General features: G+C 52.0%; 1 protein-coding gene across 1 annotated transcript in view; it reads right to left on the minus strand.

Moving 5' to 3' along the window:
* The window catches only part of SYN3 (synapsin III), a 598,011-nt gene that overhangs the window by 15,331 nt on the left and 563,050 nt on the right, over positions 1 to 19,630 (minus strand). The window contains exons 8-11 of the mRNA XM_011958047.1: positions 13,381 to 13,523; positions 9,826 to 9,900; positions 5,595 to 5,697; positions 859 to 993 (exon numbers count right to left, since the gene is read on the minus strand). Coding sequence (XP_011813437.1) covers positions 859 to 993; positions 5,595 to 5,697; positions 9,826 to 9,900; positions 13,381 to 13,523 — 456 coding nt within the window. The remainder of the gene's footprint in view (positions 1 to 858; positions 994 to 5,594; positions 5,698 to 9,825; positions 9,901 to 13,380; positions 13,524 to 19,630) is intronic.

Raw genomic sequence — 19,630 nt, forward strand, 5'->3', positions numbered from 1 at the left:
TCTGTGGAGCCTAGAGCAGAAGAGAAAAGAAGCCTTTTACTTCCTGGGTGAGAGGGCAACATTTATGAAGATCTTTTTATCATTGAGAAGAGACTTGTACACATAAAGTGTATAGTTCTGGAGTGTACGGTGTAGTGAAGTTCTGTATGTGTAAATATCGGTGGAACCACTGTCCAGATCAAAACACAGCCCATTTCCCACGATGAAGCCTGCCTCATGACCCTTCCCAGACAGCAGCCCTGCCAGTATAATAACTATGATTCTGATGTCTGTTATCATAGATTACTTTCTATGGGGAAATCTGGGGTGGGAGGTGGAAGCTTGAGGACTTGCTTTTACATAAAGCTGGGGAGCTGGCAAATTCTTTGGACAGCAGTCTGGTAATCCATGGTGGGAACTGTGGAGGGAGGAGCGACGTGAGAGCTCATCGAGGTTGGGGGAAATGGGAGACACAATAGCGCCCATTGACTGGTTCCCTGGGAGCACACAGAGGGTTTGTGTGTCCGTATGCTCTCACACACGCACGCACACACATCCCGCTCAGGCCCAGCACCGAGGGCACAGAAGGGACAGCAGTCAATCATCTCTCCCCACAGTGCCCAAAGGCCAACTGAGACGAGACTGTTCTCCCCAGGATGGTGAAGAAGGGAGGGGGCCCCCGAAAGCCTCCTAAATTCACCCACTGGGGCAGGCTGTGGAAGCTCTCCCTGATGTCTGGCTTTCACCCACACCCCCATTCCTTCTCCCCAAGGTGGTTTCTTCCTGGGGGTATCTCCTTTGGATCCAGGGGAGCCCCATTTCCAGACAGCCTGGCATTTCTCATGGCTATAAAGTCTCCTTTGATCAGGAGGGTCTTACCCAAGGTCTCAGGGGCGAGGGCGCTGTGCCTCCTGGCATCAGGAGCTGGCTCATTTTGGAGACAACAAGGTCGGCCATCAGCTGTTTGTCCTCTTCCACATGCTCTCCAATGAGCGGCATTGAGCTGTCCATTACCTGTGGGGAGGAAGGGAGAGCTGAGGGACCCCCATGCCAGGAGAGACTGGCGGTTGGGCATCACACCCCAGAAGTGGGGACTCAGGGCTCAGGACAGAAGTGACCACCAGATGGCAATGTCCTCCATGCAAACCACCTCCAGCTGGGACTGGCCGGCGGCAGAGACACCAGTTCGCTTCGGTTCAGTCTAAACCACTCCCTGGATGTAGTTCAATTCGGCCCCCGTTTGCTGGATGACAGCAATGCGACAAGGGCCAGGGAGCCTCTGCTGACCTTTTCTGTGCTTTTCTTTGGGGAGCCACTCTCCGTCCCCTCGTTTCTCACCCTGGCCCCCTCCCAGGGTTGGGGCTGGCCACCTCTCCTTTGGCCCCAGCTCAAGGCTCTTCACAAAGTAGAAACAGTAAAGGTCAGGGGCTTGATCATGACAAAAATATAACACAGGCTGGAGTTGACCCAGGGTTCAGAGGAAAGAGGGAAGAGGAAAGGTCTGTTTTCCGGGGCCCTGGCAAAACACAGGTGGGAGGGAAACGCGTTCCACAGGGAGCTGGGCTGTTCTCAAAGTGCTTCTATGGGGAGGAGCCTGAGGGATCCTAGTTTCCCCTTCTGCTCTTTTTACAAATAGAGCAACTGAGGCCTAGAGATGGGAGGGGACTTGCCCAAGGTCACACAGGCCAATGCCCCACGTGATTCTCTGGGCATGGGAAGCTATGGGAGGTCTGGAAGGGGTGTCTTTCAGGCCTTGTCACCCTCTCTATTCCACTGCAGGAGTCGGTGGCCTGCATTCACCCACACCACCCCATCAGACTCACCGTCTTGTCTCCCCTGTTCCCGCGGTCTGGACTCATTAGGGTTCCTCTCTCCACCAGGTTCCTAAGTATTCCCTCTACCCACTCCTTACCTGGCCAACTCCATTTCATCCAACAGGGAACAGCTAACTAGGTCTTCGTGGAGGAAGCCCTCTCTGATGGTGCGAACTTTGACGAGCCACCTCACATCTGTATCCTGCCGTCCTCACCTGGTTTCACACTGGACAGCTCATCCACAGCACTGTCACTCCCTGCTCACTATGTCTCCACCACCAGACTGGGAGCCCCCGAGGTTACGGATGGACCCTGTGTCCTGCTAAACAGGTGTGCCCTCCATACACACCTGTTTAGTGGAGGAATAAGAGGTCCTTGCGATAAGCCCGGCTCATAAGGATAAAGATAATGAGAAGCGCCGTAATTTATCGGGCACTTCGTATGTGCTACGCACCATTCTAAGCATCAGGTGTGGAGGATCTCTCATAAACCTCAGAATAGCTTTTGAGGCAGGTACTATTATCCTCATTGTAATGATGAGGAAGCAGAGGGTCAAAGAAGTGGCAAGGTCAAGGACACAGCACTGGCAACCCATGGTCCTCCCACTGCAGCAGGCTAATTCCCGCCAAGCATTGGAACAGCACAACAGCGTAGGAACTGGGAAGAGGGAACGTGGGTTCCAGGCTTGGCTTCTGCTGCGGACTTGCTCTGTGATCTTGGTCAAAGTTTCTTTTCCTCTATGGGCCTTTTTTGTTTTTCTCAACAGTGAACTGAGGGATCTGGGCAGCTGCTAAGACCCTTCCAGCTGGGACTTGTAGGGATCTGTGAGTTTAGCACCCACTTTGATTAGGAAACTGAAAAGCTAGCTTAAGAATGTGAATACTAGCCGGGCGCGGTGGCTCAAGCCTGTAATCCCAGCACTTTGGGAGGCTGAGACGGGCGGATCACGAGGTCAGGAAATCGAGACCATCCTGGCTAACACGGTGAAACCCCGTCTCTACTAAAAAATACAAAAAAAAAAAAAACTAGCCAGGCGAGGTGGCGGGCGCCTGTAGTCCCAGCTACCTGGAAGGCTGAGGCAGGAGAATGGCGTAAACCCGGAAGGTGGAGCTTGCAGTGAGCTGAGATCCAGCCACTGCACTCCAGCCTGGGCGACAGAGCCAGACTCCGTCTCAAAAAAAAAAAAAAAAAGAATGTGAATACTGCTTCCAGCAGGGTCCTGAGCTCTGCGCAAGTTATATCTGGAACTGAGGTCTCCTGGATCCCAGTGTCCCGGGCAGGGACAGTCACTCAGTCACCACGGCTGAGCTCTGACTGTGAAGTCTGCCCCGAAGGTACACAGGCGTCCCGCGCCCTGCCTGTCCTCTCTCCCCCTGCCCCTGCCCACCCCATTTTATTCTGGTCTCTGTTTCCTACATTCCCTGCCGTGGAAAACAGCCACCACAAGGAACCTGAGGTTCGTTTTGGAATCCCCACGGTACACACAGCCAAAGGAAGTGGCCGCTCTGGTCTCCCCAGGGAAACATTTTCCAGTGGGCAATGCCATTCCCCGGACAAGGTCAGAGAGGACGAGTTCAAGGGTCTTTTCCCCCGAGTATTTGACTGTGAGCCTCTTCACAAAACATTTCACACACACTTTCAGTTCTCACCGTAGAGGTGGCTGAAGAAACCGGTGTTTTGGGACCTCTTCTGCCCTTTTTTTCCCCTTACTGGGGGAAAACACCTTTTATATTTTTGGTAACAAGTTTCCCATCTCCCCTGACCCCACTCCAAACGCAAAAGCAAAGGAAACAATGCTGGAATGTTTCTGCGAGGAAAAAAAATCTGAAAAGCTATCTTTCATTTTCCCTCTGGAACATTCTTGGGAGACATTGTTTTCTGGTTTTTTTGAAGTCCAAGCCCACTACTTTTACTTTTTTTTTTTTTCTATGTGAAAGGCCTTTCATCCCCAACCCTCTGAATGGCTGAAGGCAGGAAGCCTGGGCCCACGAGCACGGATTCTTTTTTTTTTTTTTTCCCCTCAGAGTGAAAGCTGAGACCCGGAGAGGCAGGGCTTCACAGGGGACAGAGAGACTGCTGGTGCAAGGGAGGAGCTGGCCTTTGGGGGTCAGGGGAGTCCAGGGGCTCTAGGAGACAGGGCCCCTGTTCTCGTGTTTGCGGTTGCACTGTGTTCACCTGGCTTGGGGACTGGCTCCCGGAGCAGCGGCTCAGTGAATAAATAAATGAGTGCTTGTGTGCCAAACCTGGGTTCATGTCTGGTGGTCCCCGTGAGGGGATGCGGAGACAGGAGGACCTGGTGGGGTCTCAGGAGCTGTCGTGCTGGGGGTTCTTGCCCCACCTCTGGGCTGAAGCTCCCAGGAAGGTGGAGAATGAGCTCCTCCAGGAAGCAACTGTACAGGTCAAGGCATCTGTTCCCGGCCTCTTCCGTGGCTCCTCCAAGTAGGGGCTACTTGGGGAATTTCAGGTTTGGTGGCAGCCAGAGGGAAGGTGTTTGCGGGCCTTGAGAGGAGAGCTGTTCTCAGAGTGGGACTGGGTCTGCCAGTACAGACACCGCTCTTCCTGCTGGAGCTTCCTGGCCTCTTTGGGGAGGAGAGAGGGGCCATGTTCATCCTGGACTCCCTCCTCCTACCTCCAAGGCCTGGGCGCGAACACCCTCCTGGCATGACTGGGCTCCCACCCGCTGAGTCACCTGGTCCTGCTCGGCCGTGGGCTCCTGGGGAGTGAGGCAGACATGAGGGACGGGAGGACCGGCTGGCTCCTGTGGTCACCCCAGCCATGTGCTTCCCATTAGCCGCCCACACCCCGGGGAGGGGACAGCCGCAGGGCTCTCCCTCACGTGTCCTGGCCTTGTGTCAGCACCGCCTGTGGAAGGAGGGAGCTGAACGCGGCACTGGAGCTGTGAGTGTGGAGATGGGAAGTTACGGAGGACTCTGAGGCCACAGGGGCCTTTTCAGGGGAAAGCAGTAGAGAGCCACGGGGCATGGGGTGGGGGGCAGGGAGAGGAGTTGGGGAGGGGACGGGAGGGCTGTGGGACCCTGAGAGACACCGGGAAGACATGGAGGAGAGGTGGGGGGTGGTGGGATACGCTAAGCATGGAGAGGAAGTGGTGGGGCTGGGAGGGCTGTAGCATTGGGAGAGGCACGGGCTGCTGGAGGGTCTTGAGAGAGATTCCGGAACCCACAGCCCCTCTGTGAACCGCCTCTTACCATTCTGCTTCCCTCCATCTTCCCCTCTATTCACGCCCCTGTACCATTCCATCCCCCTTCCAAATCCTCCATGCTCTGCCACTGTTTCTCACCCTCTCCCCTGCCAGCCTGCACACCCCATGGCTATCAAGTCCGTGGCTGTATCCCCAGAGCCACACCCATGCTTAGCCCATGGGAGCCCCCTAAGGCCGGGTTTGTTGAATGAACAAATGATGGACTGTCTGCATGGTGACCCAGGAAGGGTGCCCACTTTACATGCTTGGACACTGAGGAAATGGCAGGGGCCCTATGGGACAGTATCTTGCTGACCCTTGGCAAGATGCCCTTTCCCTTTCCTTAGGCCTGTGGGTTGGGGAGATTGTTAAACCTCGTGCCCTGAGGTCTCTCGACGGAGTTCCGAGTCCCCAGGCATGAAGCCTTTCGATGCCTCTGAGGGTGGGAAGGAGCCTCCAGAAGCAGCTCACTGAGGCCTGGGCTGCGTGTGCCCTGGAGCCAGGACACAGCTGATGGTGCCAAAGATCATGCAGGGATTCCCTCCCCCTGGCACGCCTGCCGGGCTGGACCGGCCAGGAGGACTGCCTGCTTCATCCCTCACCTCGATGATGTAATCTCTGCCATCCTTGCTGTGGACGGCCTTGACGGCACAGATGTCCAGGCCGCCAAACATTTCCGAGCAGCTGTCCACCCACAGCCTGTACCTGCAGGGACAGATGGACAGACAGTGAAGCGGCCTGGGAAAGTGGGGAAGAGGGTGGAGGACAGAAGTGGATTGACATGGAAAAACAGACAGGGAGAGACAGTGATACACACATCCAGACGAGGATGGAGAGGGACAGAGAAGCAGCAAGAGAGACAGAAAGATGGAGAGCGTCAGAGTCCAAGACGCAGAGACAGAGAGGCAGGGAGAGAGGCAGGGACACAAATGACAGTGAGAGAGAGACCCAGAGAAAGGACACGAGAGAGCCAGGAAGGAGGGGAGAGAGGCAGGGTGAGGGAGCGAAGGAACCAGAGTTGGGACAGGTCTCCCCCAAACCCAGGACTTGCTGGCTCTGCAGTAATGGGGAGCTTGCCCTGCCCCCATCCGGAGTCAACCTGGACACCCAGCTACCCCTGTGTCCCTTTTCCCTTGGCAAAGCTGCTCCAAGGGCTCCAGAGATCCCTCCAGGCTGCCCTTCCAGTCCCAGCCCTGGCCGGACAAGAGGCTGTGGAGGACAAAGGGTGCATTTTTCCCGGGCCCGGGGCGGGTGGGCTGGGGAGACTGGCAGGCTGCCTCCGCCTCGCCCAGGGGGCCTGGCCCTCTAGACCCACTGCTTTTGTTCCCTTTCCAGCCACTTGATGTCTGCAAGGCCAGTTTGCTTTGCTGGGGACAGATCTCAGCGCTGGACTTTGACCCTGCAACAAGGGGGTGGTTGTATGTGAAGAAACCGTCCCGGCTTGCACTTAGCTTCCCCTGTGGGCTGGATTTGGGAGTCACAGGGGACTCTGTGTCAATGTTCTTGCTTCTCACTCTCCAGGGTCACACAGGGCATGCCTACTCTCACATCGCTTTGCGTGTCTGAGCCATAAGTGCTGGGATGAGGAGGGACTGAGACTGGAATGCTCTTAGAATGGATTCTCATCTCATCCACCAAAGCCTACTGAGGCCCTGAGAGGGAGGCTGGCTGGTCCAGCTCACACAGTAAGGCAGTAAGAACACCAGGATCACCTCGATCTCCTTGACTCTCAGTCCAGTTTTCTCCTTCAGCTGTAGCATGGAGCATGTGATATCATCAAAGTAAAAGGAAGGATGGAAACTCACATCCATGGAGCTCCTGCTATGTTCCCGACATTCTGGGCCTGGGGGCTGACTCCTCATCCCCTCGGATCCCAGCACAACTCTATGAGGAAGATTTTAACCCGTCTTACTAACGGAGGAAAAGGCTCAGAGAGATGATTAAGTGACTGTGCAGCTTCCAAACCTAGATCCTGTCTGATTCCAGATTCCAAGCAAGCCACACTTCCTCTCATGCTGAAGGTGCCCCAGAACATCCATTCTCACTCAGCATGGGAGACCAGGGACCTACATTCTTGCTATTAATTCCTTAATACTTTTGGCGAAGCCTCTCCTTCTTATCATAAAATGGGAAAGCCTAGATCTGATTCTGGGTGTACCTCAGAATCACCAGGAGAGTCAAATGCACAAACAGCCAGACATGGGGCTCCGCCCTACGTTAGAGTAATTTCTATAATTTTTGAAAGCTTTCCATGTGATTCTGCTATGTGGCCACATTTGGGGACAACCTTGGGTCCTTGGAGCTTGAAGAGTCCTCTGGAATCTCTGATCAGTGTCCTCGTTTTCGGCCCCAGTGGCTGACTTGTGGGCGCCACACACTTAGGGTGAGCTGTGCTCTGAGACACACTCATAAATCAGGTATCTTCTCAATGGAACGTGGAAATTTGAGCTGAGGTCCAGAAGCAGCTGTGTGCAGAGGCTGTTTCGAAAGGATGAACCTTGGGGTCCCCTGCTGGCTGCACCCCGTGGGACACAGGCATCCCAGGGTCTAGGAAGGGGCTACAGGCGTACAGCAGCATGAGAGTGCTTAGAGAATGGGGGGCCCTGCTCTCCTCCTGCCAGGTGGGACTAGCACCAACCGAGTGACATCACTGGTTTTGCCCAGGAGTCAGGCCACCTGGCAAGCAGGCAAGCCAGGTGGAGGGCGGGGTCAGGCCCTGCGTATGAGTCCCTGTATGGATTTTGTTCCTGTGGGGATAGGACTGGGGAATCTCTCCAGCCCAGACCCTGGAGTACCGCCTGTGACTGGAAAAGGGAAAGTGGATTCCAGGCCTGGGCAGGCCCACTCCCATGGTAGGTTCCTCCAGGGATGGCCCATGCAACCTGGGATTTGGCAGAGCCAGGGATAGGTGGCGTGCTGGGGACATCTGTGAGTGGCTCAGGAGGCACTGGGGAAGGCTGGGCTCACGTTCGGGAAGGGCCATAGAGAAGACGGCCACGACTGTCCTGTGAACACCTGTTGGGGGAAGGAGGTGACCGCCTCAGCCACATGATTCCGTTGTGCCAGGTCATGAGCGCAGCCTCCAGGAGACTCATTAGCACAGGTGGGTTCCCAGGTTGAAGGTGGCAGCTGCCCCTGGGGTTGATGGGAAGGGCAGGTGCGCCTCCCTGCCAGGGGCTGGTTCTGGATTAGGTGCTGCACAGCCCTCTCTCATTCAGTCCTCACACCTGCACTCTGACTTGGGTATTACTGCTTTCATTTTGCAGTTGAAGAAGCTCAGAAATGTTCCTGAACATGCCCAAGGTCACACTCAATCTCTATTGCTGTAGGGGGTGGTCCCACTCCAGTCTCCAGGGGTGCAGACCTGACATAGGCCTCCAATCACAGCGTTGCAGTGTCTTGGGCCATAGTGATTGGTTCAGGGATGGTCACGTGACCTAAGCCAGGCCAACCAGTGCATATGGCTCAATTTCAGGCTTTGGTTGAAATGATTGGGAAAGAGAAGTTTTCTTTCTTTTGAACGCACTGTGAGGATGAAAGCCTGGAGCTACCGTGTGCCACCATAAAATGAAAGAGCCTCCTGGATGAAGCCAACACAGAAAGAAGCTGAACTAGGGTGGGCAGAGAAGGAGCCTCAACAAGGCCTTACCTGACACTGTATATCTGGAGTCGTCAGTGACATGGGCCAGTAAATCCCCCTTTTTGTGCAAACCAATTTGATTTGTGTGGTAGCCCTTGCAACTGATACAGAGTTCTTAGAGGGAAGGATTGGATTTTTTCATCCTTTAGTGCTTAGCAGAACATGGCCTGTAGTAGGTACTCAGTACTTTTTGAGCTCACAGCCCATGCTCTGTCCACTGCTATTGTGTGGCTGCTGGCAGAGGTCATAGGGCATGCAGGCAAGAAGGTATGTATGTGGCAGGCCCTGAGACCAGCTGACTCGGCCCTTTGGCCCTTCCTTTTTTTTTGAAACAGAGTTTTACTCTTCTTGCCCAGGCTGAAGTTCAATGGCATGATCATGATGTCAGCTCACTGCAACCTCTGCCTCCCGGGTTCCAGTGATTCTCCTGCCTCAGCCTCCCAAGTAGCTGGGATTACAGGCATGTGCCACCACGCTTGGCTAATTTTGTATTTTTAATAGAGATGGGGTTTCACCACGTTGGCCAGGCTGGTCTTGAACTCCTGACCTCAGGTGGTCTGCCCGCCTCGCCCTCCCAAAATGCTGGCATTACAGGTGTGAGCCACCATGCCCGGCCGGCCCTTCCTTAAGCGGGGCTGGCACAAAGTGTCTAAAGGGAGAAAGACCGAAAAAACCTTCAGCCAGAGAGCATCCCTAAAATATGCATGATTCAGGGGACATCAACCTCTCCCTATTCATACTGAGATGGAAAGAAGCTTGAGAGAGAAGTTGACTCTCCAATATGCCTGGTCTCCTAATAACGCTTCCTTGCAGCTGTCAGTGCACAGGAGGGCTTGGGCAGGGCTTCCTGACCTCTTCCTATAGCAGCTGGTCAGGGCTGGAAAGACCCTGGACTTGGAGTCATGACAGCAGGGTTCTACTCTCAGCTGTGTCATTAATTAGCTCTCTGGTCCCAGACAAATCACTTCCCCCCTCTGAGCTTTCTTCTCCCATCTGTAAAATGGGGTTATTTTAATGCCTGCCCTGTAGGCTGTTGTGGGCAGTGAAGAGGATCATATCTAGAAAAGTGCTCTGTGGATGGTGAGGCACTGGATGGAGGGCAGACTGGCCTTCTTTTCAGGGCTGTTTGTTGCATTCCCCCTTCAGCTCCTACCATGGTCAGCACCTCTCCCTATACCTCCTTTGTCTCTTACCTCTCTGTCATGGCCACCTGCTCCAGCATGGCAGAGCCTGTGTTGGCTTTCCAGTTCCCAGAGATGGAGGTTCTCCTGTACCAGAACAAATAACACATTGAGGGAATTAGGGACGCTCGTCACTGATCTGCTTTCCTTCTTTGCTTTGGCTGTCAGGAGGCTCTGATTCAAATAACTGGCTCACATAATGGCATGTATTCTTAGGTACACACCTTACCTTCAACTATATTTTCCTATGTTTATTTCCCTTCATGCTGTTTGCCTTTTATATTTGTTGAATCTTAGGTATTGTTTTCTAAGTCATCTTTGAAATTGAAAGATTAAATTCAAAAATGCCTACATCATCTGATGAAATCCCCCAAACTTTGGCGTGTTTTTGAGGAGAATGAGGGCAGTGTGTGTAGACCCTGATGATTCTGGAATCTTTTGAGGGCCCCAAAATGTTAGAAAAGTGATCCTTAGAGAGAAGTGACTACTTTTTTCTGGTAAAGATTAGGAAGGCCTTCTGGTCTCTGACTGTGTCGCCATCATTCTCTGTTTCCTTGCCTTTTCTGCTCCAGTAACAACCGACCTCTCTTCCAGTGCTCCGTTGCCCATGGCTCTTTCCCAGTGTCACAGCCTCTGCATGCCTTCTTCCCTTTACTCCATAGAGTCTTTCTCTCCATCTTCGCCTCCCTAAGTCCTGCTCATCCTTCAGGTTTCATCTGACGTACGACTTCCTGACAGCCCACCTTCCCCAGCAAAAATAGACTGCCCAGTGCTACACCCTACACTAATGCTCAGGAACGTTCATCTCCCTTCTGATGACTGCGTTAGTGTCCTCTCTTCTCTGATGGAGGGGAACCCTGAGGGTAGGGAACAGTTTAACTTCATCCCCTGTATACCCAGTATCCAGTGGGACCTGGCAGGCAGTAGGTGCCCAGTAGGTACCTACTGGGTGAGGAACTGTGTACACTGGGGGAGAATCCTGACAAGCTACCTATCACTAACGGTGCATCTGGCCTCGGCAAAGACTGAACAAGTTTAAGCACAGGGGTGTAGGTAAAGCTATTTGTCTCATGGTCAACGGAAGGTATGTGGTTGAGATCAAAGCGTGAACTGGGGAGAGGAATTGACACAAAACTGTATCGTTGTAAAAGAGAAAAGCAAATGTAAAAATGCTGAGAATAGATGACCACCAGGAGCCATAAGGCACTGCCCCGTAGTTTTCAAGGTTGTTTCCCATGAGGCTACAGGTGAACAGTTCTGAGACTGGGCACATCCACTGAGACGGAACCAAAAAAGTGGATAGATGGTGAGTGGGGGAGCCGGATTTTTCTCTGTTGGAGTGGGAAGTTATAGATTAGCAACCAGGAAAGGCTAAAATGAACCAAGTGGTACCAGAGGAAAGTCCAGGACATCCATAGGATTCTGTTCAGCTTCATAGGGATGTGGATGGGGATATGCGGAAATAATTATGGATATATATGAATACATGGGTAAGGATACACTCATGTACTTCCTTATTGTGTCTGCTAGGACCTAGAAAGAATGACAGCCCAGTAGCGACAAGCACAAAGGTCCGAGTACAAGGCAGGGAGTGGGGCCAGACAGGAGATTGAATGGCTGGGGAAATTCTACACTGAAATCTGACATGAACCCCCTCCTTTGGAGGCAGGCCAGCCCAAGGTCCAGGAAACTCTGTAAGTAATGACAAAGTGGAGCTGTCAGGCCAGGGAGGCTCCGCAGAAAAAATGCGGCAATGAGGTAATCCTCAAGAACAAAAAAAAAAAAAAAAAAAAACTGGGACAAGGTGTCGTCAATGTCAAGTGGAAGCTCAAACAATGAAGAGAGGAGGGAAATGATATCATGACCTACGGCAGGGGCCTCAGGAATGCACTGGAATGGGCCATAAGTCAGGGTGGGCAGGGAGGAGGTGACTTTATCACCCCAAGGCCATCTGAGAGCAGTGGCAGGTCTGGCCTGCCTCGTGGGAGGAAGAGGTTGATGGGTGGAATAGGGCAGAGTTACTCCTTGAAAATGAGCTTCCTTTCCTGGGAATACTTCCTTCTAGGGCAACTGCCTGCACCTCCTCTAGTTTCACAAGCAATGACAGGGCACAGTAGTTGCAACAGAGACGATATGGCCCCTCAAGCCTAAAATTACCGCCTGGCCCTCTACAGAAAAAGTTTGCTGACCCTTGGTCTAGGCAATCCAGGTAGTGCAAAAGCAACCACAGGCAATCCATAAATGGGTGTGCAAGGCTGTGATCAACAGAACTGTATTTAGAGACAGGTGGCAGCTGGATTTGGCCTGTGGTTGTGGTTTGCCAACCCTAGCTTAAAGCACAAGCTACCCACACAGTAGCCTATGGATGGAGGGACTTTCCAGCTGTCCAGGGCTAACCCTTGCAGTCCTCACATATGGAGCCCTGCACACAGTCAGTGCCCCATAAATGCTTGTCAACCAGGCAACGATTGGCCCTCTGGGGTCCCATCATTTCAAGTGGAACTAACAATAATATTCCAGAGTGAAACACAGAGAGGGCTTGGAGCAAAGACCTCTCCCAGGAACGAGACAGTCCACCTACTCCAGAAGTCCCCATTCATCCTTATAACCACAGCCCCATGTAATCCATCCTTTGTTGAACGACCCAGGTGAAGGCGGGCTGCTTTTTTCTGCCTGGCATTCTTTCCTTTTCCTTTAGATTCAGCACCTCTATTTCCAGTAGGCAATGGCCCTGCCCACACTGCATGCCTTCGTGGTGGGACTCTCCATACTGGTTTTCTGCTTTTCTCTAATCAATAAAACATAGTCAAAGTTGGACTAATCAGTACTTTTTCCATGGAATCGCAATCTTGAGTTAAGCCCTGAAAATGACTAGGGCAGATTCATTTACCGGTGGGGATGCCGTGAAAATTGTTTATTATTATTTCTGGCTGCCCACATTCCTGGGGCTGCTCTGTAGCCTGATGTTTCCGAAATTGATAATTGAGTTGGGAGATTTTTTTGTTTGCTTTTTTTAAGTTTCTGATAACCCATGGTTTTCTAATAAATTCCCTTTAAAAAACCCATTAAGTTAATGATGTGTGGTTTCTGTTGCTTGCAGGCAGAGAAATCTGGTCTAACCTCCTAATTGGTCTTATTGGCTTCAGAGAAACCGTTTGGCAGCTCACAGCCTCGTGGTCACCTTTTAATAAACACAGATCCTTTGCTCAGAAGAGAAGAGGAAAAAAATCCAAAACCCTCAGCAAGGTATTCAAAGCCCTCCTTGATCTGTCCTCAGATTTCTCTCTCAAAGACATATATCCTGTGTGTACGTGCAGTTCCCTAGATGTGCCAAGCACCTTTCTTGCTCTGGAGGAAACAGCCCTTGCTTGGGTAGGCAAATATCTGCCTGGGGATAAGCAGTGACTGAGTATTAGCCCCTCAGCCGCACTGGCCAGAGAAGAAAGGCAGTAAGGAGATAGGATAGAGGATACTCATGCGCCCTTGGGTGCAGGAGACAGTGGCTGGACATGCACCTCTGGGCTCCCTTCCTCCCATGCTCCCCCAGCCCCTGCCCCAGAGACTCACATGTAAGCCTTGTAGTTGGATCCAATTTTCTGGACGCGGATGTCGTACTTGGAGTCGATGAAGGCCTCGGTGGTGGCGTAGGTTTTGGCCATGGCGACCACGCTGGTGATGTCCTGGAAGTCAATCTGGTTTTCCACTTTGATCTGTGTGGGAGGACGAGGGGGATGAGTGCCACCCACCCCGCGTTCACGGAGCCCACCCCGTGCCAGGAACAAGTGTTCTGTCTATAGACACGAATTCCCTTCAGAAGGTCACCTGCTGGCAGGGGAGACAGACATGGGAAGCAAATCATTCCATCACACACCAGGCAAGCTGCAGAGAGGAAGGGAGCGATTCCGCGTGGGTGGTCGAGAAAGCTTTACAGAAGAGGTGAGCTCTGAACTGGGTTTGGAAGGATGAACACGTTTCAGATGGATGAGGTTGTGGGGCCATCCTCCAGAGATGCGCGAGGAACCCACAGTGGGGTAAAGGGCGGGTGGCGCAGGCTCGCTGACGGGGGATGTTGCACGGGCCATCGGGGAACAGACTGGAGGGCCACCGTCTCTGGGAAGGAGCTGGGATTTTAGCCTGAATTTTCTGGAGAGCCGCTGAAAGAGGGAGTGGAGTTTAAACAAGGAAATGGTGTAGTTTGCGTTTTAACGAAATCACTGAAGCAGTTGTGTAGAGGATCGAATGGAGGGGTGTGATATGAGACACAGAGGGTCCAGTTAGGAAGAAGGGAGTGTGCATGTGTGTGTGGTGTGTATGTGTAGGGAGCGTGTATGCTGGCGTGTGTTGTGGAGTTTGTGGGAGATGTCTGTGTGTGGTGTGTTTGCATGTGTTTGATGTATGCTATGTGTGGTATGTTCTTTGTGTGTTCATATGGTATGTGTGTGTGTAGTGTGTGATATATTTGTGTGTAGTGTGTTTGCTGTGTGTGCTGTGTGTTGTACATGTGTTGTGTAGTATGTGCTGCTTCTGTGTGTGTGGTGTGTGATGTGTGTGGTGTGTTTGCTGTGTGTGGTCTGTGTTGTACACGTGGTGTGTAGTATGTGCTGCTTCTGTGTGTGTGGTGTGTAACGTGTGTGGTGTTTTTGCTGTGTGTGGTCTGTGTTGTACATGTGGTGTGTAGTATGTGCTGCTTCTGTGTGTGTGTGTGGTGTGTGATGTGTGTGGTGTGCTTGCTGAGTGTGCTGTGTGTTGTACATGTGGTGTATAGCATGTGGTGCTTCTGTGTGTGTGTGTGTGTGTGTGTGTGTGTTTGTGTGTGTGTGTGCGCGCGCGCGCACGCAGCCACACATTGGAGAGGCCGGCTTTGCTAGGCCAGAGGCTGGGAGAGAAACTCACACTGTTGACTGGGCTGAGCCAGGAACACAGAGAGGTGTCCTGGGCTTGGGGAGAGGTCCCAGGAGAGCTTCTAAGGCCAAGCGCAGAGGACGAGGCCAAGGCTCCGTGATAGTGATCTTAAGACAGAACAGAGGCTGACTCCCAGCGGCTGTGACAGCTGGGCCAGTTGCTCCCTCCCACTGGCCATGGGAGCCCTGCTTGTTCAGAAGCGGCTCCCCTCTTCCCTGTCACCCTCACCCCGATAGCAGAGGAGTTCTGATGCTGGGTCAGAGACAGGCAGAGCCCTGTGGAGTGGCTGGGCGCTGGGCGGTCTGTGTGGGGTTGGTCTCGGCCACACCCCATCTCACGTCCTTCCAATCTCCCTCTCAGCCCTTTTCTGCCTCCCCTTCGAGGCTCAGCACTGACTCGGCGACTCTGTCCCTCCCATAAGAATGCCCACTCACATTTGCCCAGCTGCGATGCTTACGCAGGGTATTTACAGCTCTCCGTGGGGTCCAAACAGGATTGTGAGCAGGCAGGCAGGCTGGGCACTGTTTGTGGTCACTTAACAGATACGGAAACTGATATCTCTTGACTTGCTCAAGGTGGTAAAGCAGCTGAGCCCAGAGCTAGGCTTGAAACTCTGGACTCCGAAGGCACAGCTTTTCCTTGAACCATCTCAGGGGTCTGTGCATAGGTGCCTGCCTGTTCTACCATAACGGACACAAACAGCAACAGGAGAGAGGCTGGACAAGCCGTCTCTCTTCTTGGCTCTCTGAGTGATGACTCCAAGTCTCAATTTGCAGAGAAAATAAACGTGACCAGACAAGAGTTCCCTATTTTCCAGCCCTTTTCAAACTCAGCTACCCCACCTTCTTCCTCCCAGCTGCAGCGGTGGTGCTGTGCCTCCTCCCTTTGTTCTGGGTCTTCTAAGCCCTTGGTTTTAGCTGGGTACCTGACCTCCTCAGCCAGAGGTTACTTTGCTGCAGTCTCTCGTGCAGGTAGATGTGCCCGAGTCTCCAAGCTCTGGCCAATGAAAACTGGGTAGCCGTGATATGAGCAACCTTTGGGTGGTGCCCTGAAGATGAAGATAATCTTCCCCATCCTTTTTCCTTCTTTGCTCTGGCTAGGAATGTGAACATGATGGTATGAGCAGCAGCAGCCATGTTGGGCCACGAGGTGGAAGCCGCATGTTGAGGGTGGCTGAGTAGAAAGTTGGAAGGACCTGGGTCACTAGCACTGTGAAGCTCCCTATCAGCCCTTGACTCAGACTCTTACATGGGAGAGAAAGAAACTTTAATTTTGTTTAAGCCACTGTTCTCTGGGTCTTTTTTTTTTTTTTTTTTCTGAGACAGGGTCTCAATATGTTACTTAAGCTGAGTGCTGTGGCGTGACCATGGCTCACTGCAGCCTTGACTTCCTGAGCTCAAGCAATTCTCCTGCTTCAGCCTGCCGAGTAGCTGGGACTACAGGCGTGCACCACCACGCCCGGCTAATTTTTGATTATTTGTAGAAACAGGGCCTCACTATGTTGACCACGCTGGTCTCAAACTCCTGGGTTCAAGCGATCTTTCCACCTCGACCTTCCAAAGTGCTGGGATTACACACTTCAGCCACTGCGCCTGGCCGCTATTATGTGGGTCTTCGCTAAAGCAGCCAAATGACATTTCTGCTCATTATTTTTAGTCTCTTGCTTTTCACCGATTCTTTATCCTTTGGATTAATGCGATCAAGAGTCCACCATTCTCCTCAACATGTTCCTGCTTTTCAGAACCTCAGTTAGTCTCCACTGTCTATCTCTACATCTTCATTCCCCACTTGCCCTTCAACCCACTTTCTCTAGGTTTCACTCCCTGCCATTCCCCTGCGACTGATTTGGTCCCCTCTTTGGCACATCCCATAGAATGCCCCTGGTCCTTGCCCTGCGTTGACCCTCTGTAGCACCTGAAATTGGTGAACTTTGGGTAATACGATTTCCATACCACTGTTTTCCCAGTTCTCACCCTTTCTTTCTGGCAACTTCTTCACAGTCTATGTTGCCACCTCTTTCTCCAACGCCTCTCTGATGGTCCTGGGGTTTCATCTCTGCCAGAATCCAGGGTCAGGTGGAGAGAATTGGAATTGCCAAAATGACATAATCGGGTGAGTGTTTGCAGGGACGGCTTGTTTAATGCACATTTCTGTCCTTGGTGGCTTTGGGAAGAACCCGAACTTCTTTAGCACCTTGGTTTCCTAGACAGCCCTGAGCACAGAGCAGGCTACCTCGGAGGTGTCTAGCTGCCCACAGCATCATTTTCCTGCTTTACAGTCATGATACACCCTGATATGGGGGGCATGTGTCCACCCAGGGTACACTTTACTCTCTCTCCTTTCCCTGGCATCTTCATACCACTGTGTGGCCACATTTTGGCCAACAAGATGTTAGCAGAAGAGGTGTACGAACTTCCAGGCTGTGCCGTTAACGGGCAGGGGAGGGCTTTCTACTCCCCACTTCTCTCTCCTTGCTGGCTGGAGTGTGGACCATCTTTGACAGTGTAGCTGAGGGCTATACACCAGGGATGGATGATCAATAAGATGGAAGAAGCCCATGGCCATGAAACCATGGTGGTGCCACGCCAGCCCTGGGCTGCTTTTGTGCAGAGCAGAGAAAGAAAGTCCTAGTTTGTTTACACCATTGTAAGTCTTTGTTATGGCAGCTGAAATTTATCCCAATTATTGTATAAGCCCTAAGTAAATTTTTGTGGAATACATCATGCATTCTTTCACAGAGTAAACAAAGAGAGCAAAGGGAGAAAGCACAGAGATAGTGGTTTAATTCAGGAGTGGGCAGCCACCCTCTGGGAACCCTTCTGTCTTCGTTTGAGTGGTTGTGCATTGGGGTCCCATTCTGTTCTCTCCAACAGTGAGCATGGAACCCAGGTCTCTCTCTCTCTCTCTCTCTCTTTTTGAGACAGAGTCTCGCTTACTCTGTTGCCCAGGCTGGAGTGCAATGGTGCAATCTTGGCTCACTGCAATCTCTGCCTCCTGGGTTCAAGCAAGTCTATTGCTTCAGCCTCCCAAGTAGCTGGGACTACAGGTGCGTGCCACCATGCCTGGATAATTGTTGTATTTTTAGTACAGATGGGGTTTCACCATATTGGCCAGGCTGGTCTTGAACTCCTGACCTCAGGTGGTCTGCCCGCCTCGCCCTCCCAAAATGCTGGCATTACAGGTGTGAGCCACCATGCCCGGCCGGCCCTTCCTTAAGCGGGGCTGGCACAAAGTGTCTAAAGGGAGAAAGACCGAAAAAACCTTCAGCCAGAGAGCATCCCTAAAATATGCATGATTCAGGGGACATCAACCTCTCCCTATTCATACTGAGATGGAAAGAAGCTTGAGAGAGAAGTTGACTCTCCAATATGCCTGGTCTCCTAATAACGCTTCCTTGCAGCTGTCAGTGCACAGGAGGGCTTGGGCAGGGCTTCCTGACCTCTTCCTATAGCAGCTGGTCAGGGCTGGAAAGACCCTGGACTTGGAGTCATGACAGCAGGGTTCTACTCTCAGCTGTGTCATTAATTAGCTCTCTGGTCCCAGACAAATCACTTCCCCCCTCTGAGCTTTCTTCTCCCATCTGTAAAATGGGGTTATTTTAATGCCTGCCCTGTAGGCTGTTGTGGGCAGTGAAGAGGATCATATCTAGAAAAGTGCTCTGTGGATGGTGAGGCACTGGATGGAGGGCAGACTGGCCTTCTTTTCAGGGCTGTTTGTTGCATTCCCCCTTCAGCTCCTACCATGGTCAGCACCTCTCCCTATACCTCCTTTGTCTCTTACCTCTCTGTCATGGCCACCTGCTCCAGCATGGCAGAGCCTGTGTTGGCTTTCCAGTTCCCAGAGATGGAGGTTCTCCTGTACCAGAACAAATAACACATTGAGGGAATTAGGGACGCTCGTCACTGATCTGCTTTCCTTCTTTGCTTTGGCTGTCAGGAGGCTCTGATTCAAATAACTGGCTCACATAATGGCATGTATTCTTAGGTACACACCTTACCTTCAACTATATTTTCCTATGTTTATTTCCCTTCATGCTGTTTGCCTTTTATATTTGTTGAATCTTAGGTATTGTTTTCTAAGTCATCTTTGAAATTGAAAGATTAAATTCAAAAATGCCTACATCATCTGATGAAATCCCCCAAACTTTGGCGTGTTTTTGAGGAGAATGAGGGCAGTGTGTGTAGACCCTGATGATTCTGGAATCTTTTGAGGGCCCCAAAATGTTAGAAAAGTGATCCTTAGAGAGAAGTGACTACTTTTTTCTGGTAAAGATTAGGAAGGCCTTCTGGTCTCTGACTGTGTCGCCATCATTCTCTGTTTCCTTGCCTTTTCTGCTCCAGTAACAACCGACCTCTCTTCCAGTGCTCCGTTGCCCATGGCTCTTTCCCAGTGTCACAGCCTCTGCATGCCTTCTTCCCTTTACTCCATAGAGTCTTTCTCTCCATCTTCGCCTCCCTAAGTCCTGCTCATCCTTCAGGTTTCATCTGACGTACGACTTCCTGACAGCCCACCTTCCCCAGCAAAAATAGACTGCCCAGTGCTACACCCTACACTAATGCTCAGGAACGTTCATCTCCCTTCTGATGACTGCGTTAGTGTCCTCTCTTCTCTGATGGAGGGGAACCCTGAGGGTAGGGAACAGTTTAACTTCATCCCCTGTATACCCAGTATCCAGTGGGACCTGGCAGGCAGTAGGTGCCCAGTAGGTACCTACTGGGTGAGGAACTGTGTACACTGGGGGAGAATCCTGACAAGCTACCTATCACTAACGGTGCATCTGGCCTCGGCAAAGACTGAACAAGTTTAAGCACAGGGGTGTAGGTAAAGCTATTTGTCTCATGGTCAACGGAAGGTATGTGGTTGAGATCAAAGCGTGAACTGGGGAGAGGAATTGACACAAAACTGTATCGTTGTA

The sequence above is a fragment of the Colobus angolensis genome, unplaced genomic scaffold, assembly GCF_000951035.1.
Source record: "Colobus angolensis palliatus isolate OR3802 unplaced genomic scaffold, Cang.pa_1.0 Scaffold457, whole genome shotgun sequence".
NCBI lineage: Eukaryota > Metazoa > Chordata > Mammalia > Primates > Cercopithecidae > Colobus > Colobus angolensis.